This window comes from Botryllus schlosseri, chromosome 2 (genome assembly GCF_051294905.1).
Source record: "Botryllus schlosseri isolate E-star chromosome 2, Bs_hap1, whole genome shotgun sequence".
In the NCBI taxonomy this organism is placed as follows: Eukaryota; Metazoa; Chordata; class Ascidiacea; order Stolidobranchia; family Styelidae; genus Botryllus; species Botryllus schlosseri.
In genome coordinates this window covers 28184401-28208567 of record NC_137237.1, presented here as the reverse complement: position 1 = coordinate 28208567, position 24167 = coordinate 28184401, and the positions used below count along the sequence as shown (strand labels likewise).

Sequence of the window (24167 nt, the reverse complement as noted above, 5' to 3'; positions counted from 1 at the left end):
TTTGAATGCTCGGTAATTATGGCTCACATGATTGGAAATGTAAAATGTTATTTACCTAATTTCCTATGGGTTAGGATTAAGGATAGGGTGCAGTATGTCGTTGAAAAACTATTATAATATATGCACGTGTTGGATTTGCGTCTATAGTAGGCTATATAATTAAAGAAATAATATTATTTTTATCGAGGGACGTAGGAATTAGGATGAGGAGTGAAAACAAAACCGTGCTTTGTCAGATAAGACGTTATATAATATCCAGTGGTCTGGTTAGTTAGCCAGACGAAATAACGATGCAGCATCGTGATCTGAAATCGTATTGTAGATTGCCAACCCACGGATAGATGCGCAAGATGTGAGTCACGGATGAATGCACCGACAAACATACTGCAGAGCCGGCTAAAAGCAGCAAACTTTGTAGTCCTAGTGCTGGCGATCCATTCGTCCAAATTTGATGCATCTGGTCTTTATCGTAAGCTATTGATGTACTAATTCCGAAAATACAAAATAAAATCTCGTCAGGACAATGTAACTGCTCCAAAATAGCCGTTTAAGGCCGACTCTTCTGAAAAGTGAGAGCGCTGCAGCAGCATGACCACAACAATTACCAATTACGCCCAGCGATTGTTCAGAACAATGCCGATTCCCAGACTTTCACGACTATTTTGGGATGGTATCATTGCCTGGAAATATACTTTTATTGTGGAATCAGTGCGACACTAGCATTCGATTAGGACCATACATATCAAATTTCGACGCTTGGATCGCCAGGTATGGGAATATCAATTCTGCTGCTTTTAGCCGGCTCAGCAGTTCGCTTCTCGGCGTATTCAATCGTGAGTCACGTGTTGCGAATCCATCCGTTGGTTAGTAATCTAAAAATTGTATACTATGGCAGCCGAGGTCAGCATAGCGGTAAAAATAAATAAAACACTTCGCCCGCAAGGGCGCAGTCAAGGGCTTCCAGGAATGGATCCACCAAATTCCTTGTCGACATTTAAAGAGAATGCATTATAAGTCAATTGTTTTATGTTGTGCTTGTCAGGTCTCAATAGCAATTTAATGTAATTGAAATTGTAATTGAGCAAAATTTTTGTCAAATTACAATTACAATTACAATTACACAAAATAAAAATGCTTCAATTATAATTACATTACAATTACATAGAAAAATGTAATATATTACATTCAATTACAATTACAAATTACAATTGATCCAACTCTGGTACGAGCTACCAATTTGTAATCATCTGTTTCGTGTATTCATTCTTGATGTCTGCTTGATATTCTGTTATTCCCGAACTATCGTGCACTGTGACTAGTAAATGTGCATAGTTTAATTCGTTACGGGCACGGCGCAATGTACATGGCACAGTGTACAGTGTACATGGCTTAATGTTAACGAGTACAGTGACAGTGTGAAAAAACGCCGCATCAGAATTTTAATGCTGTACACAGCAATGGCATGGAGCAAAGTGCGTTCTAGTGCAGGGGCGGGCAACATACGGCCCTCGAGCCGGATCCGGCCCGCGAAGGGATTTTGTCCGGCTCGCGGAGAGTTTCCCGTCTTAGTTGATAATGTGGCCCGCCGGCCGGTGTCCGGTCAATACCGAGAAAACCACTACCGAGAAAGCTATTACCGAGAATGCAATGTATGTGACTTTGCCCCATTCGGTGTCAATTCTCAGATGTAAATTTCTCGACAACGCCTTCTCAGTAAGTTAGATTCTTGGCATTGGCCGTTCTCGGTAATGTCGATTATCGGTAACGGTTTTCTCGGTATTGGTATAGAACCGTAAATGCCGATAATGTAAGTCCTCTTGGCATTTGCGATGTACTCAACCCTAATGAATTCGAGTCCGACCGAGGTCGACTTCAGAATTCCTATACGTAAGTGTTGGAGGTTTATCTAGGCTCCTCCTCGCCACCTCATCCGCGTAAGCGTTGTCTTACAAAAAAGCCTAGAAGTGGGCCGTGCTATAGGTCGGCAGTTGCGGAATAAAAATGAAGAATATTGGCCTTGTGTAAATGACCATAGTAGTCGACAAACACCATGAATACCACAAATACAACAACAACCCTAATTAATTGATATCTTGGTAAATTTGGGTACCGGGCTTATCGAGCGCCTTGAAATCTTAATTAAGGATTGCACTATAGAAATTAAACATGGAACGGCACCGACCGATTTTGCAGCTTCGTTCCGCTTCGCCGGGGCTGGAGTGGAGAATTGTTTTGCGTAAGCGACTGTAGGATTTCTGGCAATCCAAAAGCTATCTTCCCGAGCGCAGAAATTATTTAATCTGGTTTTGATCGAAAGCTACTGTTGCACTGATTCCGAAAATATAAAGTAAAATAATTATCAGGCACTGATCCACCTAGAATCCGTCCTCCAAGTCTGAAATATCGGCATTGTTCGAACAATCGGAGAGTCGCAACGGGTCATTGTTATGGTCATTGTGTTGCGGTTACCCGATTGTTCTAAACAATGACGATATTTCAGACTTGGAGGACAGATTCTAGATGGATCAGTGCCTGATCAATATTTTAATGTATATTTTCGGAATCCGTGCAACAGTAGCTTTCGATCAAGACCAGATTCAATAATTTCTGCGTTCGGGAAGATAGCTTTTGGATTGCCAGAAATCCTACAGGCGCTTACGCAAAACAATTCTCCACTCCAGCCCCGGCGAAGCGGAACGAAGCTGCAAAATCGGTCGTTGTCGTTCCATGTTTAATTTCTATAATTGCACCATGTGTTGATTGATCAGAGAGAAGCAGACATGACGGCGCCTGTATGACAATGGTGTTCCCAAATCCACATTGTCTTCGTCATTATCGGCGAGAAATGGCTGTGAAATGACATTGCTGTCGTTACAATATATTCATTAAATGCCATTTATTCCTTGTATATGTTAATAAATGCGCGAATAATGCATCGATTTAGCTATCCGGCCCGCCAAGTAGGCCTACTTAATTTTCCTACATCCGGCCCGCCGACTGGAGAAGTTGCCCGCCCCTGTTCTAGTGCAACAATGCTGTTATCGACAATTGACAAGTATTCATTGTGGCGTCACAAGCCTGCACTGCGACACCTATGTCTTCGTTGCTGCATCCGATGTTACCGACAGCTAACGGACACTAGATTACTAGATATAACTAACCTACATGTAGATTAGTAATCTATATAGACCAGGAGTGGCCAACCTATTCGGCTAAAGGGCCACATGCAATTGACGAACGAGTGCGCGGTCCCTAGCCGCACCAAGCGCGTAGAATTTTCAAAGTTTATAAATGAACTAGGTCAATAATATTATTACTTGAGTATATTGCGGGTCTACTGTATACCGCCCGCTGGACTCAGTTTGCAAGGACAAGACTACTCGGCATCTGGACATATCGATATCGAAGGTTTCCGCTAACATGCGACGGGCAATTATTTTGTGCCTACATTTCAGCGTCGACGATCTTTCTGCGAGAGCAAACGCGAAAAGACTTTCCCTCGTAATTGCGAATATATAGTTAGACTCAATCGGGTAATTTAGGCTTTTATTCATTTTCTGGAAGGGATAGGCTACCAAGCAAAAAATCGTGTGACTATTAAACACGCGAAGCGTGAAGAAAAACTTAACTACTATTTTAGTTTATTGTAATGTAAGACGATTTACTAAAAGTGTGACTGGACCCTGGATCTGCCAATGCGTCGGAACAGATATTTTAGTCATCAACATCTGAATTGTCGCGGCCATACTCATCAAATTTTTGGTTGGCCATGCAAGTTCACAATATGAGCAATTCATTTTCTATAATATAACAAATTTAGGAAATTACCTCGCGGGCCACTCAAAACCTTCTCGCGGGCGACATATGGCTCCCGGGCAGCGGGTTGGCCACCCCTGATGTATACAGGCCCATTCGATAGTTTTCAGAGCCGGAGCCGGAGCCGGAGCTGGAGCCGGAGCAGTGGTAATATTGTGGCTCCGGAGCTAGATCCGGAGCTAATCTATGACAGAAGGCAGCTCCGGAGCCGGAGCTGGAGCAATGCAATTTTACGGCTGCTCCAAAGCCCTGGCTAGAAAACCTTGGCCGAGAAGGACTGCACTTATGCTGACCATAAACTTCGATATATATAGGCCTACATACATGTTTAATAGTCCATATAGGCGCCTAAATGGCTGGCGCCGAATGTTGCTGTCCTGACAATCTGCTTAACCCCACAAGACAAATGCCATCCGAAGGGACAAATTATTTGCCAGTGAAAAAATACCAATTTTGAATCGTGCTCGTCTTTTAGTTTAGTACATTTGGGAGATTTCAATATCTCCTGATATAGCAGACAGGAGGTCACGAAATAACAGCATGTAACGAAGTCAATATACCAACGGTTCCGTCCGCCCGAAGATGATCAGAGGGGGGGGGGGGGGGGGCTGACGAAGTGATACTTCGGTTCTGGGTGTTATAGCTTCACCAACATATAGGATATAAACTAGCGTTGCCGTGTTGTGCATCGGCTTATTCGTTTGGCTGCTCAGGAAATTACGCAGGTCTCGACATATCGACTACCGATCACGTGATTCTCACCGTAAAACAGTTTTTGTTTGGAACAAATGCCTTTGAAAAAAACACTTAAAAAAATTTCAAACATCGTTTAATTATAACATAATTGTGTCGAAAAACATGTGGTATGAGCCGGATTATTTACATCCAATATATAGTCAATGTATACGTTATGGAGTTGCTGGAACTCTCGAAATAGTCGTCGATTCAACAGGCATAGCATGTAGGCTACTTAAATATCATTGGTACGATAGTCCTGGTCCACTATTTATGACAGATGGTGGGAAGCTTTTTCGTCGAAGGAGCCATATTCACCCTATATTTACAATAGCCAAGCCAAAAGATAAAAGATTCGTGACGCCATGGCTAAAAAACTATAAAAAAACATGTTTTAAACAAGGGCCATGTTTTGAATTTGTTTTGAAACGGATTTTTGTCTATAATCGGAGCGATCTCCAAGAAATACCGAGACAAATGTGGGAGTCGTATGGCATATTCAGTATCGTACACAACATTTGCTTGTTGAGATGAAATAAAATTCGAGAGTTATGAGTAGGGCGATTTTTTTTTGACATGTCAAAAAAAGTCAAAATAAGGTCAAAATTTTAGCGTTAGGTCAAAAAATGTCAAAATTGACAGAATTTTTCGCAACCTGCATTTTATTTGTATCGTAGATTTTGCACAATCGGTGAACTTATCGTTTGATATTTTACAGTTTGTAGCCTACTTTATAGGCCTACCGTGGCAGACGGCGCATTGTCTGCTCATTGTGAATCATAAACAGTCAAATGAAACAAATACGTTGACACGGTGTTATGCTAAGCTTACCGCAATATTCTAAGTGAAGCAAGACTGCGTGGGCATTGCATGGTTCTTACAAAAATTGAGATGTACACCATTGTCAGAATGAAGCAACACGGTGTGTCACCAGTGTACGCACGCACAACTTCAGTGTTGCCAGCCAATAGCTACTACAGTTGAACGTTCTTTCTCCATTCTTCTTGCTGTTGTTGTTTGTATATTCATGGTGTTTGTCGACTACAATGGTCATTTACACCAGGCCGATATTCCTTATTTTCGATTCCGTATCTGCCGATTTGTAGCACGGCCCACTTCTATGCTTTTTGTAAGACACCGCTTACGCGGATGAGATGGCGAGGAGGAACCTAGATAAACCTTCAAAACCTGGGTGGAATTCTGGAGCACTTGGGTAGGAATTCTGGAGTCGACCTGGGTCGGACGAGAACCTAAAACCCATTGGTGTTGTAGCTGTGAATTATCCCACTACGTTATCTCGCCACATCTTCATCCTTGGCAAGCTTGGTAAAGACAGACACTTTTTACCCGTGAATCAGGGATATCTAGAACTAGATATCTAGATATCCCTGCCGAGAATGCCGGAAAGTATATTTCGTTGTACTACAACAATTTTTAATTATTTTCACCATAGTACATCATGTACTGGAATTCATCATAGGGCTAAATTTTGTTAAAATAATATTTCGTCATGTAAAAACTTGTCAATTTTTGAGTCAAACAAGTTTTTCAGGGAAAACTACTTCGTAAAGGACAGACAATTCAAACCAAAAATGAGGATAAGTAGTAAAATTCTAACATTTTTTGGGAAAACACCTAATTTGCATACGTTAGGTCAAAATTTGGTCAAAATTTAGTTTTTTAAGGTCAAAAAATGTCAAAATTTAGATTTTTTAGGTCAAAATCTTACGTTTTTTAGGTCAAAAAAAAATCGCCCTAGTTATGAGTTATCTGACTTTGACCCCGTTTCTTGCATGGGATATTTTTTAGGGTTATGTTAGGTCGAAGCACCATCACGAGCAGTACCTAATTGTGACGTCACATAACAGAGTATGATTCGCCTGGTTTTGCAATTTCACATGTCTAGCTGTCACCGCATATAGTTTTTGCACCTTCATAAATATTGAGTTCCCCTATGCGTATTTAACCGACGCACTAAGACACACATGCATTAACGTTACAGCGTCATGCAATTTATTAATACAACCAATCAAAATACGTCAGTTTCGCACAGGAAATTCTTTTCAGCGTCACACACTGAATCATTGAATTGGAAATTGCTCCAAAAATGAACGCAATGCTCCTTCCCGAGGTGATTGTCAGGTTGAGCGGGCGTCCAATTGACAACGGGCCCGGAGGAGCCGTCTTCCCACGCCCATGTTCCTTCTCTTTCCAAGTCACTAAGACCGATCCACGTTTGTTCATTATTTCTTATGCCAACCAAGCGTATGATTTTTCTGAAACAGGAGTGTATTATTAAAGTATTCGGTGACAGGAATTACCGTGGCGAAATATGCCTCGGGAGTAAATAGCATATAGAGGTTGTGAAATTTCAAATATACTTCTACATTACGAACTCAAAGACAGGGAGACTATAAACTTACACTATTGGTGTACATAGCTTCGATGGGCAATAAACGCTAATGTTGTGTTACGATGATAATAATGGAGTGCCTGACGCCTAGCGGGAAAACATTACCGAAACGCATTGATATACTGCTTAAAATGTGTCAAAATTCGACGCAGAATGCAAGTGATAAATCGATAGCGCTGATAAAAAAGAAGAAAATTGGGAATGAGTAAACGCAAGTTTCGAAATGGCACCACCATTTTGGAACTTTTTTTTATAAAACTGAGGTGGTAGCCGGATGGTAATAATAACATGCGGTTGCTGGGTTAGTAAATAGAGTCCTACCTGATGTCGGCGAGGTTCTTCATTCCAGCAGAAGCCAGATGAGCACCATGTTGCTTGCAGATCTCCCTTGCCTTCTGAAACGTCTCCGGCTTCCGGAACATTCTGTACCAGCGACCGTTGTTAGCCTTTGACCATTCAGCGAGTACAATGCCTGCGTAGAGTATAGATTTAGATATGTTAATTCAGTGATATTTAATCGATTATATTGCTTCGGATTTCACGCTAAACCAATATTACACAACGCAAAAGTTTACTTGTCAGTTTATGTAGCGAAAACCGGACGCTGCCGAGTTCGTCTGCAAGCCCGTTGCAATTACACTCCTTCGTCCCCCCTGAGACAGGTTTTCCAGGACATGAAACCGTGCAAGAGTGTCCAATCAGCTGTCCTTGCGTACATGGAAACAACAACGCAATTGCAACTAACACAATGCAGAACATTTTTATTTTCTAAACTGTTACGAATTTCATTATTTTACCTCTTTTCGAATATTAAATTATCACAACGCATACCGCCTAAAAGTAATGCTATACATCTATCCTTTCTTGATAAATGCAATCTCGTAGACTTGCTGAAATTCATGGATATTCGGTAGTATCGGTCTAACGTGGAAGATTTTCACAATAAAGGTGCCATTTGTATTTTGCTTCCTTAGAGAAGGCCAAATTATATCACGAACGATGCAACGATGAACGAGAGTCGGCCCCTGAGTAATTTTATTGACTGATCAGTGATCAGCGCTAATCAATTTCGCGTATGATGAAATCATTTTCGAAATTCAATGTCATTCTATGACTGTCTCAATTTCACCATGTTCATTATCTACGATGAATTTCACCAGCCTCATACGTTTCGGGCTGGATCTATTTTGACCGACCAATTATAGCACAGCCCTCTATTGATTTAGGCTCCTTAAGGACGCTGTCTTCTTGTGGTGATTAGGTCCATATATAGGCTATATATATATATATATATAGCTGACCTGCAAAGCATAAATAATATCCAACGGATAGAAACTAAAGAAATGATGTTGCTGTACTTTACATATGTAATTGAGGTAATTAAGTCAGTAATATTTATATTGCAATCAAGATCAAGTCGAGATTACAACATTCGATACTGACTCACGATAGCTACAGAAAACAAAGTCCTCTAGCTGTTGTATGATCCTGCGTTACCAGACGTAAATCTTAAACGTGAACCCGTGTTACCGTTAATAACCGAAAATCAGCAACAAATAACAAATTGGTTGCGACGCTTTGGAAAACAAGATAATAGTTTCGTATTTGGGTGTTTCGTTGTAACTGGTACGGTAAACCTCTAGGATTGCTCAGTCTTAATTCTCTCTGCTACTATCAGGCTGACTTCATTTCCAATGTATGTATTGGGGCTTGTAGGATACGCCTTCCCGCATCCATGCCCCTTTCTTTGTCAATCTGATTGAGACCGCTTCACCCATTTTCAAGATCGCTTATCCCGACCAGAATACCGACGTAGACTGAAACAAAAACGCACGCAAAAATATTTGGAACAAGAGAAACATTGGGGTTACAGTTATAAATATATCTAAGCGAGATCATGAGAATATCTTCCCACACAGTAGCAGAGTTGGTAATTCCTAAAAAATATGGGACTGTTGGGGGCCCGCGTTTCCTAGTTGTTCCCGGGCCCAGAAGATTCCATGAGCAGCCCAACATTACCCCAGATCCTTTCGAATTTGATTACAACATCATGATGCGAAATTCCACCAATTCTTCATATCGTCATGATTGACACCTTTCGTATGAAACCAATGTTCTCTCAATACAGTATCCTGTCAACACTATTTATCAGTGCCGTAACTGCCGCACCCAAACAGCAGGTATCACCCTCAAAGGGGTAGGGAGCACTGCCAAAAGTTTAGTGGCGATACAATCTTGGCTCAAACGGCCGCCACATGTTGGCCGAAATCGTCGGTATTTACTATTTATAAGTCCAGGTGCCGAAATGGCCGGCGACTAATAGTCCTCTCCCTGTAATAGGAGCCCCACGGTACAAATCCACCCCGCAATGAAATGTGAATTCGGAATCAAGTGCGTCTCTCGAAGGGAGTTTTCGGTTGTTTGTTTGTGGTATTCGTGGTGTTTGTCGACTAGCCTATAATGTTCATTTGCATCATGCCTAGGGTTGCATTTAAAACAAAAATCAATTTAAAACAAACATGTTTAAAACAAGGCCCTTTTATAAACATGTTTTTTAATTTTTTTGTAGCCATGACGTCACGAATATTTTATTGTGACGTCACAGCGGATTGGCATTGACAATTGAAAATGTACGGTGAATATGGCTCCTTCGTCGAAAACGGCTTCCGATCACTGTCATAAACAGACCACAAATATCTTTAACCAGGACTGCATCGTTATGCAGCATTTTTACGGTCGTCGGTCATCATTAGCAGAAAACCCATACCGTACCAATGATCTATATTTACGCGCAAAAACTGTTGAACCGACGACGATTTCGAGGGTTCCAGCCACCCCACATCGTATAGGTCGACTATTTTGGGTGCAAATTGCCGGTAGTCCATGGTTTTTCGGGTGAATTTACACAATTATGGCATAATTAGACAACGTCATATCAAAAGTTGAAATTTTAATAAGAAATACTTTCACGTTTTAGTGGCTTTAAACCGGAGGCGAGCAACTTCTCCAGTCGGCGGGCCGGATATAGAAAAAAATGAGCTACTTGCGGGCCGGACTTCTAAATCGATACAGTAATCGTGTAGGTAGGCTATTTATCCACCTATACAAGGAATAAATCGTGTATAATGGGAATTTTAAGTTGAAAGCATAGAGGTCAAAAACAGTAATTTAAATAATTTATTAACGTAATATACTTCAATGCCTGTTGAAGTCAATGAGATCTGTGGTCGAACAAAGTTGTCGTCAAGATCTTTGAACGCTGGACGCAGAAACCCTCGGTAAAGACTGCACGTGAGCATCAGTTAGATTGAAACGCAACTTTGTCTGTTCATTGTCATGGTCGAAAATATTTGCTCGCAAATGTGTATGGATCCGAACAGAACAAGTAGTTTCTTGGCCACCTTTCTCCGGCAGCGGGCCACATTATCATGCGAGACCGGAAAGTATCTGCGGGCAGCCTAAAATCCCTTCGCGGGCCGTATGTTGCCCGCCCCTGTTTTTGAACTGTATTCAATCGGACAAGCAACGTATTTTTGCCAATTCCATTATTTGCGAATAAATGTGTCGTAAGAATGAAGCCTCGATTATCCGTGATATTATTTATTATACATAGGCTTGATAATGAAGCATTCCAGTGAAAAACGAAGGTATGGATTTGGAGGTAACAATTTCGCATGAATTGACTGATCTGGCACGTCATCTGTGAATCAAGCTTGCGGCACAAATTGAGTTTGATATCCCTTCTTTACGGGTTCACACCATCGTTTCCCCGACTTCTCTGCCTTTGAAAACGTGGTTTGGGAGTATCGTATAATAAGTAGGTATACTATGCTTTACCAAAACGATGATAAATATACCAGTACTTTACATACGATCTGAGGGTTTATTAATATTGGAAAAACACCTGAGATATTGGAAACAGTTTCATTTATCACATTGCCCCGAAAAGTAGTAGTAGTAGGGTTACCATACGTACTCCTTTAGTAGAATTTGTCCTCATTTTTCGCGTTTTTAAAAATTTCCTCCGAGGACGCCTAAATGTCCTTATTTTTGAGATTTTGTCCTCTTTTTTGAGAATTTTGGTTAAACATAGCTCCAAATTCTACTGAGATATCTTAAAGCAGCACTGAACTAACGCTCAGGCGGGTATTTCGGGAGCTGAGCCGGAAAGTTGACTTTTTTTTCAGTCAACTACCTCTTAATGTGGAGGAAAAAACTGTATTTTGTGCGCTGAGCGAGGAAGTTGAATTTTGTTTTAAGTTTAAAAATTTTGAAAAAGTGTCCTCCTTTCCCGCTTCCAAAATATAGTAATCCTAAGTTGTTGTTGTAGTAGTAGTAGTAGTAGTTGGCGTGAGTTAAGTAACGAAGAAGGTGCTGACTGGAGAATCACTACTCGACAGCAGAGGAATTGGGCTCCATCCTTAATTATAAACTCCAGTGTCCAAGCCAAGCAAGGGTAATTTTTGAATATTTTTTGTTATAATTCCATTTTTTAATATTTTTGAGAGATTTTCAAACGTCAATTGGAGCCGCGGTTGAGAATCACTGCTTTTGATCAATCAAATACCCGCGACAAATCGTCGGAGGAATGGCCGAATACAACTGCAATAAGTGGAAATAGAAATATTTGAAGAGCTTCTTGGAGGTATATTACCTCAATATAAAATATAATAGTATATTCACACTGAAATGAACCCGAATATGTTCGGATGACAATGTTCTTTCCAATTTTTTACTAGTCGCTGACGATTACCCGTGACGAGTGTCAGCCGAAAATATTCGGGTTCATTTCAATATGAATATACTAATCAATTTTATATAGAAGTAGAAATGGATTTACTGAACCAACGAAATTGCTATGAATGCAGCACCCGAATGCCGACCGAATGTTTGAAGGGTAGCAACGACCGATCTGCATACGACTAGTTTTGCAGGCTTCCGCTGATATAAAGAACCTCGCATCATCTTGTAACGCATTGTGTCACGTATAGCATTCCCAGCCTTGGAGCAATTTCGCATTCGTGAACTGCTCATATGCGTGTAGTGCTGTGTACCAGACTGTCCTCACAGATCCAGCAAACCGCAAATATTTAGTTTCATTTGTGAAATTATTCAGCTCTTCTTTCGAAAAAACCTTCTTAGCCCGCTTTTAAACGCCATGAAGTCCAATTGATTTACAATTACGAAAACAGAATTGCGTGATCAAGACTCTACATCAGTGATTCCCTACCGCGGCTCCAAACTACCGTCCTTGCGGCTCTGATTGACCTCGGAAGATGCCACCAACATATAATAGACAGTTGTTGGTCGTGTCTGTGAATGGTGATAGTCAATTTCCGTACATGAATTCTAAAAATGGGATATTAGTTATATCTAAGGCCGCCCAAGGCTGCTTCTGAAAACGGGGAAAGAGAATTCTTGCAAGCTAGCTTCAAACGCATGGATGAATACCTGCCAGACAATGATGTTGGCCTATCCTGAGTTCTGCTGGTCATAGAACTTTATAGATCGTCTATGTGAAGAGTAAATTTTGACTCAAGTAACGGCTCATAGTCAAGTATAAATTGCAATATTACCAATAATACTCAGCGTATAATCGCCCTCAAACTTGTACATTAAGTGCTGGAATGTATAAGAGCTACCATATAACGACATATATAGTATGTTGTAGCGACGATATGCATTTTCAGTTTATTTTAATGTATAGCACCCGCCAATCTGCGTCTATCAATGTTAAAATAACCGATAAAGAATCTACACAAGTCTATGTGCATGCTTTTGAATTAGCTGGATGGTGAGATCCAGAGGTAGTCTAGACTAGGGTTACCATATTTCAGCAACCCAAATTCCGGACACTCTTTAGCGCCCACTGGTGAATTTCAAAATGAGTTATGACGTCACACTAGCAAAGCGTTGCTTATAGACCATATAGAGGTGGTCACGATCCGGTTCAGGAGTATGTGGCTGTGTGTCTTAACGATAAGCGCCCACGAATCGTACGGCACCGGTTCGATTCCCGTCGGAGGCTCATCTGGGCCCCTCTTTCCCCGCCGTCGCCGTTTTTACGGCGATAAAAAAGCCCAGAAAAAGACCCGACCAAAGAAAGCACTCACAAGGAATGGAAAGAACTAGAACGGGCCGCGGCTTTAAAAGATCAACATCGAAAATAACTGTTACATCGGGCACTCTAGGCCGAGGTGGATGTCAGTCTAAAAAGGATCGCATCTACGTGTCGTTTGATATCCTTCCTCCTATCTGTTCATTACATCGCATTCTGTCTTATCGCATTGTATGTTGTGTGTGACTTGTTCAGATAAAAATTATAACCCAACGATTAGATACTACTCTCCGCCCACATGATCTGGTGGAGGATAATGAGTTCAAAAATACAGGTAGCGTAATTGCACATCGTTAAGTCATGTTCATGTCCTACCGATAAGATTGCTTATCAGCCTTATGCCGGTGCGCACCACGGAGCTTTATAAACACCCCACATCCTGTGGTTTCCAACCTTTTATGGTCGCGACTCCATCTCCAATTTGAAAATGTTCCGTGGCCCAGATCAAAATTTGACGAGCTTATAACTAAAAGAAGTCAGCACCTTTGTTCAGACTTACTCAACGGCTATTTTGGAAGCTGATTACGTTCAACATATTCGCAAACCCCAGAATCAAGGCAAACGACCCCCCGTTTGGAACCACTATCTTTGAATAAAGCATTTAAACGGCCTTAACGATCTCTAGGAATATACCGTTCTCCTATAATTGCGATTACAATTAGGCTTATTCCAGTAAATGAAGGTTGTTTTTATTTATATTTTATTGCAGTTTTTGCGCGGTTGGTAGTCTCCATATGAAAATCAATAAATGCGACAGTAAATCGCGCGCAGCGCGAAGAAAAATATCATGCATCAGCATAAATATTCTCAAAAAGTATTGTTTTTATGCTGATTTACGAAAAAATTATGAGCCTACGTCAAGTCTTCAAAATTACGGACATTTGGCATATTTTAGAAATTCCTCTCGGACGCTAGTTTGAACAGTGAAATTCCGGACATGTCCGGGAAATTCCGGACGTATGGCAACCCTAGTCTAGACTAGCTACCATTAAATTTTCGTCATCCACTACATACTCGAGTGTTTTCATGCGGCTTCATACGTACTCTGAAGTTTGAAATGCGGCTCCAACATCCGAAAAGGTTGGGAATCACTGCGCTATATCGTGCCAACTTTTGCTGCTTGACTATTTTATGCTTTCTTTTGTTATTTTTTATTCAGTATGTACGTTAATGATGGATGGTTTACCTGTTATTATCATTTTAATATTTTTTGTTGGCCAGGGTGGGTGTTTGTTTGAAAGACTTTTCCACTTTACATCGATTCCTTCTTTTTCACTGAATCGCAATCTTGTGTCGTTTTGAACTGATGCAAATATAAATAAACGGATAAATGAGTGGGTGACTGTGGATCTTTAAAAGCACAGATTATACATGTATAGGATTAAAACGTAATTTCTTGTTTTTCACAGTATCGCAACCAATTCCTAATTTGCTGGGAATTTACGTCAATTTAGGTTTACTGTCAATTAACGTTTATGATTTACGTCTGTCATCAGGTCAATGTAATAGCAGACTTAGTTTCTGAAGCCATCGTGAGTCAGCATCTAATAGCGTCTTAATCTCCACTTGATCTTGATCACAAAATATAAATATTAGTGACACAGCTACCGTACTACCTGTTAAGTACAGAAACGTTACCTTTATTAGTTTCAATCAGTTGGATAATAATGTTTACACTCTGCACCTAAGCTACAAGTGTGTTCAAATCAGTCAGCATATCGCTACGCAAGTATTAGCAGTAGTAGTTAAAGTATTAGCTCCCTAGGCATGTCAGACTACTTCGAAGGTAAGTGACAAATGAAGATCTGTAATGTAGGGGAGATGTGGTACCGATGGATCACTGGGACCGAAAATACTTTGAAAATTCTCTATGATAATTCCATGATTACACTCCGTGGACTTCTCTACAATTGCATGCTGGCAGAATCTTTCTTCACATACAAAAAATCACGACGTGCGCGAGCTATGAAGTCTTTGACAGATGTTTTCTGTTTTGGGGGGTGTAAACTAAATTTAGATCGACATATACATTTTTCTTTGTAACCTTCAACACGAACAAACCAGCAATCATTTTCATTGTGTAGTGTACGGCTTGTATCAGGCTATATAATGGCACCTATTATTTTTTTCGGTACCTTCGTTGCGTGGAATTTTTTTCTATTCATGTATAAAATTCGTAGGGTGGGGACCGATGATACAATAGCCAAATCAAGCGAAATAATCAAGCATACTAATCATGAAACAAATAAAACATGCCTACGTACAGAAAATCTTTATGTAATAATTGCATATGATGTTTTATCGCTATAACGAGGTATTTGGAAGTCACACTGTCGATTTTGGGGCAAAATGTATGTACCCTCAAATTTTTAAGTTCGTGCCTGAATCGAAACGTGATTTTATGACAACATTTGAGTTAATATTTATTCTATTTTTTGACGGTTGCGACCAAACATTCTTCTTTTGCTTGCTGTGGCTTAGATTAAAATACTGAGCAAGAAATGTTGTCACATCTGAGTTTTTTAGAGTATATGTCTCATAGGTCCCCGGGTCGTGTGCCATTGGACCCACCGGGTGGGGACCAATGATACGTTCGAGCAACAAATTTTGAACGTCAATAAATATTTTTTGAAAAGACGGATATTCATGTATATGTGCGCGATAGGTAGAGCTTGTATCAAAGTGCTGAGCCAGCAAAAGATCTGCTGATTTCGGCTGAACATTTTGGGGCCAGCGATCATTTTCCAATTTTTGATCCATCGGTACCACATCTCCCCTACTCCAGTATTTAGTTTTAAGACGTATATCTTGTCGGGGGGTTGTTGTTGTTGTTGTTTGCCGTATTCATGGTGTTTGTCGACTACTATGGTCATTTACACCAGGTCAATTTTCTTCATTTTTATTCCCTAACTGCCAACTTGTAGCACGGCCCACTAGGCTTTTATAAGACATTGCTTACCCTTACACGGATGAGATGACGAGGAGGAGCATAGGTAAACTCCAAGACGAAGGTAGGAATTCAGGAGTCGACCTCGGACTCGAACCCGCAACCCATTGGTGTTGCAGCTGTGGATTATACCACTACGCTATCTCGCCACCATCTCACCTGATCGAGTGAGATGTTTTTTGTCAGCGCACTCGCGCCGAAATCGACGTCTGTGACGAGATCGCGTCGCTTCGTCTGATTGCTATTTTCCGAATACAAATTAGTGATGTACATTTGTACATCTAAATGGGTCGTCAATTTGCTCTGATAAGCATCAGTACGTTCTGCGAAACAAATAATATTCGTTAGTTTTTTCGAACCACGGGTTGATTTTTTTCTTGTGCGCAGCACAGGTTTTCAGTGCGCGCATGCTGTGTCAGAAGTGCGCAATTGCGCGCGCGCGCAGCATAGCAGGAACAGTGCCCATGACCCCATTTGATTGGGGAAATATAACAACATAGCTACTTTATTCCATCGCCGCTAATATCGCATGTAATGTCAAAATAATCATATTTCATGATTGGGTGAGCACAAAATATCCATTTTCAAATTGCGATAACTTTGAGATAGGGAGTTCAATTTTGACAAAAGTAATTTTGCTGCATTTAGAATTAGATATTAAACCTATCCCTAATGGTACATGCATAGTTGAGACCCAGCGGATGACTGCGTGTTGATGTGATTGATGTGATAACATTGCCAGCTGGCACATCGTACGTCAGGAGTCCAGATCATTGTGGTACTCTCTAGACATCACTCTATGCAGTATATCTATATCCTACCCACTACTTGGATTCTTTCACTATTTTAATTCATATGCGTTTACTTTACACCAGGGGTGTCAAACTCAAATTGCGCCGTGGGCCGGATTTAAGCCTTCAAATAGCCCGCGGTCCGGACCAGTCAACTGATTCCAAAATGTTACCTCGTGCCCTTGCTTTTCAATTGCATACTTTATTATCAAGCATAATTAACTGATCATATAAGGCAGTGGTTCCCAACCTTTTTCATCTCGTGCCTCCCTTGGCCGAAATTTAAGCCAAAATTCCCCCCTTAGGAGAAATCCGCCCGATGATTAAAAAATGTCGTTTTTACCGCTCAAACACCTCTTGACTGAGAGAATAAGACGGGCGGTACCGATTGTTTGTTTCTAGCAGTGGTGTAATAACACTTTGTAGACCTCCAAAAACAATGGTCTTGGTCTCAATCAAACAAATTCTGGAAGGCTTGACTCAACAGACCCCCACAACACTTCCATTTGTGTTTTCGGCTTACCATGTACAAATTGCTAATATAACTGCTGGTCTCGAGATTCTTTTCTCAAGTTTGCGTATGCATTTGGTCAATATTATTGGTACTTTCATATATAGCAGGGTTGACCACTATGACCAGACTCGAGTAACCATTTTCTGATGACTCGATTTGACTCGAGTCATTTTCTCAAAATACGGAAACGACTCGACTCGAGATAATCTGTGTATTGACTCGACTTGGACTCGAGTCATTGTGCATGACTCGAACCATGCCATATGACTCGATACTATAAGACGGCCAAGACCGACATTTTATTGTAATTCCGAAGTACAGTAAAGTGATCACCCTATTGGAATTTCGTCTATTGGTCTTGGTACTTGAAAATGCGACAAGAAACTGCTCAAAGTGAGGAAAATTAGTATATCATAAATCCAAATCATTCAATATCACCATACAGAGTTATAAAAATGGGTTTAACAAGACTCAACTGGAAACTGAGCAGTCAACACAATGACTTGGACTCGGACGGACTCGAGTTATAATACCATGACTCGCACTCGACCCTCTGTTCGGTGACTTGGACTCGGATTTGACTCAATGGTGAATTGAAAATGACTCGACTTGACTCGAGAAAGTGAGATTGACTTGTGACTCGGAGCCTCGTGACTTGTTTACAGCCCTGATATATAACTAGGGCTGGGCACAATGATTCGAGTACTCGAATCTGAATCGAGTATTAATTTCAATGATTCGAGTCGAGTAGTAAAAGACGATTTTTTCGAGTACTGAAATTATACGCTCCTCACCACCGAAAGTTAATTTATCAACGAGGAGTTTATCAACGATCAACGAGTTCATGCTAATTTCACTGTTGAAGCCTTGAAACCTTGATTGGCCGTATCGTAGCATACGAAACATGAAGTACAAAGCTACGAACGTAACTGGAAATAGCACATTTCCGAAGTCATGATCATCCCACAATATTGTCACCAAGTGCAATGAAATCGGTATGGTCGAAAAAAATAACAAAGTATCCTTAACATGATGGATAACAGGCATTATATTCTTTGTGGTCGCTTGAAAGGTACATATCTGAACCTTGACAAATAATATTCTGCTATGACGTCATAATGAGTGATACTCGATTACTCGATTCGACTCGAAGCATTTTACGTGATTCAGAATCGAATCACTCAGGTACTCGATTTTGCCCAGCCCTATATATAACATACACGTGATCAGATTCCCTGCTGGAGCTTATTGAAATTTAGGACATCCATTACGTTTCGGTAGCATTGCATCAAGTTTAACATGTCTTTTTTCGATCAGGCAGCTGTTCACTAAAAATAAAGCAAGGCTAGCGATCTCTTTGACTTGAATCGATGTCGTTGGAATATTTTGTCACTGTCTGGAAATGTTGACTTGAAAATTTAGGAAAAATACATTCACTAGAGGCCTTGTTGTGACGGATTCAGTACAACATTTGCTCGCTTAGGATATATTTGATTGAGAGGCCGTCGCTGGACTACAAAATTGTCTTGCGAACTGCAACACATCTGAACTAGTTAAAAAAAAAACAAGAGGGAATTTATATGTGAAAAAGAGATTTCAAATTGAATTTGAGCATACTTCCAGCATAAAAACAGCCATAAAGGAGCATACGTTCGGATATAACTGGTTGACTTCATGACAGTTCGGACCAGTGGCGTAGCAGCCACCTGGCGGTTCTGGCTCTGCGCCAGGGGCGGCAGGCTCCAAGGGGGCGGCAAAATGAGGCTGCACAGTGAGAGAGATGCCTGCATCATCGTGATGGTTTGAAGACGGAGATGCGATAAGGACTTTATAGTGAGGTCATCTAGTCTGCACCCCGTTTTTTTCTCCTCCGTGATTGCTGGGCGTCTAGCGGGATAACCGCGGATACCAGTTTTCGAGTCTTCGGTCTGACCCGGCCGGGGATCGGGCCCACAACCTACCGATCAAGAAGCCGGACGCATCACCATTACACTATCTCGCGCGGCGTGTAGACAGCCGGCTAAAAGAAGAGTGCTTGGTAGTCCTTTAGCTGGCGTCCCGTCAGCTGAAATTTAATCAAACAGGTCTCAATCGAAAGCTAGTGTCGCGCTGATTCCGAAAACACGAATTAATATGTTAACATGGCGATGGAATCACTCCGAAATAGCCGTCACGGCCGATTGTTCGGAGAGTTCGCAGAAAAAGGAGAATGTCTGGCGAACAAACAGAAGATGCTGGCCTCAGTGTTGTTGAAGAATTTAGACGATGCATGTTTCAAGCATAGGACAGATTTAAACTTGAAGCTGAAACTAGGTTTACCGGCATTCACCACTTAAATGATATATTTGGATTTTTGAATTCCCACGCGCTGCTGCAAAGCGAAAGTCACAATTTATTCACCAGCGCTTTTAGAAGCACTTATGGCGACGAGGTGGACTTTTTGGTGTTAGCTGCGAAAATTGTCATGCCGTATACCTCGAATTAGGGATCATATAAAGCAGAAGATTGCTAGCTTTTCGTACAAACCAATATGAGGCCTCTAGGACAGGGGTTCTGAACCTGGGGGGCGCGCCCCCGTTGGTTGGGGGGGGGGGGCGTGAAAGCATCTTAAGCGGGGGCGCGAAGAACCGGTCAAATGAATTTTTTTCGCGCTATGCGCGATTTACCTCCAATTCGCGCGTGTTTCTCTATATATAGACCCAGTTTCTTATTTTTGAATTCTCTCATCAACAGTCAGAACCTTCCATGCCATCAAACAATCTGTTAGGGTTGCTAGCATCCCTGTTGGATCTTGTAATATGACGATACGAGGGCGCGGAATTTTTCACTATCCTAAAGAGGGGCGTGTCTAAAAAAAAGTTGCGAACCACTGCTCTAGGACGAACACAAATTAAGTTATAATCATATGAAGTTGTTCAACTTGAGATTTTAAAAGGGTTAAGAGGCTGGTGCGGAGCAGTGAAACCACGTTTGATCGTAGTGCAACAACGTCTGATGTTTTACAGTGGTTGTTTAATGCAAAGCTACTTGATTCGACACCGTATTTATGCTCGTGTCTGAAACTTTATCTGGACATTGGTGTTTCAACTGCGAGCTGTGTGAGGAGCTTCTCAAAGCTCAAACTGATTAAGTCTTATATATTTAGTTCTATCATGATTCATGAATAATGATCGGCTATCAGCTCCATCCATTCTGTCTATAGAAAGAGACTATGTTCAAAAACTTGAATTTGAGGATATTATCGCTGCTTTTGCTTTGAGGCGGCCATTGATTTTCTACTTGTACAATACATTCGTTCGCTATTTCTTGTTTTTATTATTTTTGGCGTCATTAACGTCGAGACGGTGAAGCTGAGAAGCGGCATATTATTTGTAATTATTCCTATTGACAAGATTACTTGAACATCAATCTATGTCGAAATTTGATGAGGTCTACCTAGGGGGCGGCATTTTCAAGAGAGCCAGGAGCGGCAGCACATGCTGCTACGCCAGTGGTTCGGACATGAACAATTTGGGAAATTCGTTACAATTCTAAAGTGGAATTCCTCCCTAAAAATCGCAAAATTCCCCCTAAGGGGGGAATTCCTCCCTGGTTGGGAACCACTGATATAAGGTTTCATTCAAGCAAGTCGCAACCCCTTTATAAGCGAACAATGGAATTGGCAAAAATACGATGATTGTCCGGTTGAATACAATTAAGATGAACCGATAAAACAGTTGTACTAACGGTGATATAAGTTGGCATATTTCTATGCTCCCTTTGCTGTAGTCGCAATCGGGCGTAAGCAGATGTGATTATATATATTTGAATTATATATTTGTGTAACTTATATATTTTCCATGTAAACTGCATATAACGGTTGCGCAATGGCGTTTTCGCTTCTGGGAATAGGTACTTTTTGTCCATTTTTCCATAAAACTCTGAACTCGGTGTGTACTTTTTGCCTTCTCGAATTAGAGAGAGAGCGGAAACCACAACGCCGTAGTCTGGTGGGTATATAGTGGCCTATGAACAAGCCCGACAGTAGCTGTCTTTGAGGAATATTTATAATGAAGGTATTTCTTGCAAAAATCGCAACATTTCTTACAAATATGCTGGTTAGTATAAAAAATGTTCAATCTAATCAGGATTGCTTCGCGGGCCAGATGAAATCGACTGGTATAGGCTGGATGCGGCCCGCGGGCCGTATGTTCGACGCCCCTGCTTTACACCTGCGAAATTTCGACAAACATAGTGAAATAAATCTGATGAATTTTGTATTGACTGTTGCCATGTGCGACTTCTATGTCGAAAAGAAGAGTTGATTCGATTACATAATGACAAGTCAACACAGGGGCAAGTTTTTGCAACTTTTGCAACTTTTTTTACAGTTCCGGGATCTTCCTAAATACGCAGAATGAATGCAGTGTGGTGTTTTAAACTGTTAGAAGAAGTCTTACATTGCAACATTTTGCAACTTTTACTACTTTTTCAGGCAACTTTTATCAACTATTGCTCGAAATGTAAAGGTGTGATTCAAAGAACATGCTGTAAAACTATTTCTAGTATTGTGCTCTCTTTGATTTGCTCAACAAAGAGCTATGTGATGGATTAGCTTCATCTTAATGTTAGCTATGACGCAATGGTTAGCAAGCTAGAAGTTGAAATACCACAGCGGCACAGCCAAGCCTGACACAGGGTTACCATATTTTTGAAATCTGAAAAGAGGACACTTTTTCAAAATTGTCAGACTTGCAATACCGGAGGGAAATCCTGAAAAAATGGTAAATTTTTTGCACTTCGTGGTCGGTTGACTAAAAAAAAGTCAACTCTCCGGCTCAGCTCTCGAAATAGTCACGTGAGCGTTACTTCAGTGCTGATTTAATGAATGTCAGTCGAATCTTGACCTATATTAACCTAATTCTCAAAAAGAGGACAAAATCTCAAAAAAGAGGACATTTGCGCGTCCTCCGAGGACGCTTTCAAGAAAGTCAAAAAGAGGACGTATGGTAACCTTAGCATGACTGTGCCTCAACTATATATCGCTTGATTGATACACTAACGTTACAATTTGAGGTCCTTTCCCCTTTGATGAACTGCCAGGCGAGACCGCTGGTAATTACATTTTCTCTGGGTCACCTTTTCAGGCTTTTGATTTTGGTAAAGTCGCTAACACGGACTTTTGCTGCAATGCCTTGGGTCAAGTTTGCAAACCTAGTGGCTTTGGGGTGGGGTATTGGGACTTGTTCTATGGGTTATCTCTTTGCTGTTTGACTTTTTTCGGAAAGTTATTCCCGCATTGCGTTAATTTCTTGCTGCATACCGGCAAAACATTTAATTTTCGGCGGTCTCGCGTCGAGAAATGGGAAAGTACCAAATATGACAAGTCTTCAGGAACTGACAGGGAAATGGTGTCATGTTGGTTTCAAATCAAAAGAACATAAAAAAATGCATTCAACATCGATTATAACGGAGAAAGAAACGAAGCAAGCAGATACCCTGCAAATCTTAAACTTCCCTAGTATCTCATACCCTAATATATTTAAAAGAATTATAAATGCAACTTTTTACTGCAACTTTTATTAAATTTAAGTCCAGCTTTCCCACGATTTAAGTACAACCAATACTTGCCCTAGTTATCACTCTACAAAGAGAAACTTTATAACATCTACTAGTTTATTAAACCCTTACTGGAGGACGAAATAACTTGCAATTAGAGTTTTGTGATGCTCGCCAAAACAGCTATTCGGACCTAGATCACCACAGCATCAAATCATATATGGCAGTGGTTCTCAACCTTTCTGTTTTCGCGGATCCTTTCCGGACCGTCACGGACCCCCGCGGACCCCCACGAAGTTTTAGCTAAAATATCGTGCAATGGTCTTTTGTCTTGTGCAAATGATAACCGTAGGCTTAGTGATAAATAGCAACAAAATGACTTTTCTTGAAAGTAATATCATACTATGTATATAAAAATTGTGTTAACTTTTAATATTTCAAAGCGAATTCTGCAACTGCATTTCTTGAAATACGCAAATGCAGTGTCGTACGAAAAGCCCAGATGAAGTAAAGTCGAGCTTACGAAAATCGGCTACTACAGACTCTTACAAGGACGCGTGCGAGTGCGAGAGAGAGTGAAATACCTGGAGTGGGATTGGAAGTCGTCCGCAAAAATCGTACCACAAGCAAAAGACCAAGCAAAGAAAAATATTCATGATCGGGCGCAAATGACCTTACCGGTGATAAGTGCCAAAAATTGTTCAATAAAAACAAACAAACAACAGTGTCTTAAAAATCCGCGCCTTTGATTTGATATGAACCAGTGCCGAAAATCCATTTCCACAAATGTAGGTTGTGGCGAATGTAATAATACCGCGTAACGCTTCCGACGACACATTTGGGTATGATCGCAACAAATATGGGACCAAAATTGACAAAGATTTTTTTAATGCACATATAACGTAAAGCCTGGTCATTTCTATCTAGCAACTTATCTTGAAGTTATCATGGAAAAATGGTTACGTATATCACCGGAGAAATTGGATTTTTGTAAATATTTCGAAGTCACCGTGATTGACCTTACTCATCCAACTTTTTTCCACAATCCCCTGCAAAACATCTTTAAACAGCAAAAAGTTTGTATCATTACGCTATTGGCAATTTAGTAATTAAAATGAGTCTGCCTGCACAGTAGGATATTTCATCTCAGACGACCATACTGTTGATGTGAGCTCTGGAGTTTTACTAGTAATGAAGCGGAACTGTGCTTCGTGATTTTCCGAAAAAAAAATCCAAATTCGGTTATCAACTATTTTGAGGCTTCGCGGACCCCCTGAAAATGCTTCGGGGACCCC

At 40.8% G+C, this 24167-nt stretch overlaps 1 protein-coding gene across 1 annotated transcript; it reads right to left on the bottom strand.

The window, feature by feature from the left end:
• Positions 1-6568: 6568 nt before the first annotated feature.
• On the bottom strand, positions 6569-7866 carry LOC145457744 (C-type lectin TsL-like). Its single transcript, XM_080336022.1, has 3 exons — positions 7540-7866; positions 7286-7436; positions 6569-6827 (listed from the first exon to the last, which is right to left on the bottom strand). The coding sequence occupies exons 1-3, from the start codon at positions 7721-7723 to the stop codon at positions 6581-6583; spliced, it is 582 nt and encodes a 193-aa protein (XP_080192148.1). The 5' UTR covers positions 7724-7866; the 3' UTR covers positions 6569-6580.
• Between the last annotated feature and the right edge of the window lie 16301 nt (positions 7867-24167).

Excerpts from the sequence above, each read along its gene's own strand:
- LOC145457744 (XM_080336022.1), bottom strand. The coding sequence starts at position 7,723 with ATGTTCTGCATTGTGTTAGTTGCAATTGCGTTGTTGTTTCCATGTACG. Across the intron at positions 7,437-7,539 it reads TTCGCTACATAAACTGACAA|GCATTGTACTCGCTGAATGG; the intron begins GTAAACTTTTGC and ends TACTCTACGCAG. Across the intron at positions 6,828-7,285 it reads AAGAACCTCGCCGACATCAG|AAAAATCATACGCTTGGTTG; the intron begins GTAGGACTCTAT and ends CTCCTGTTTCAG.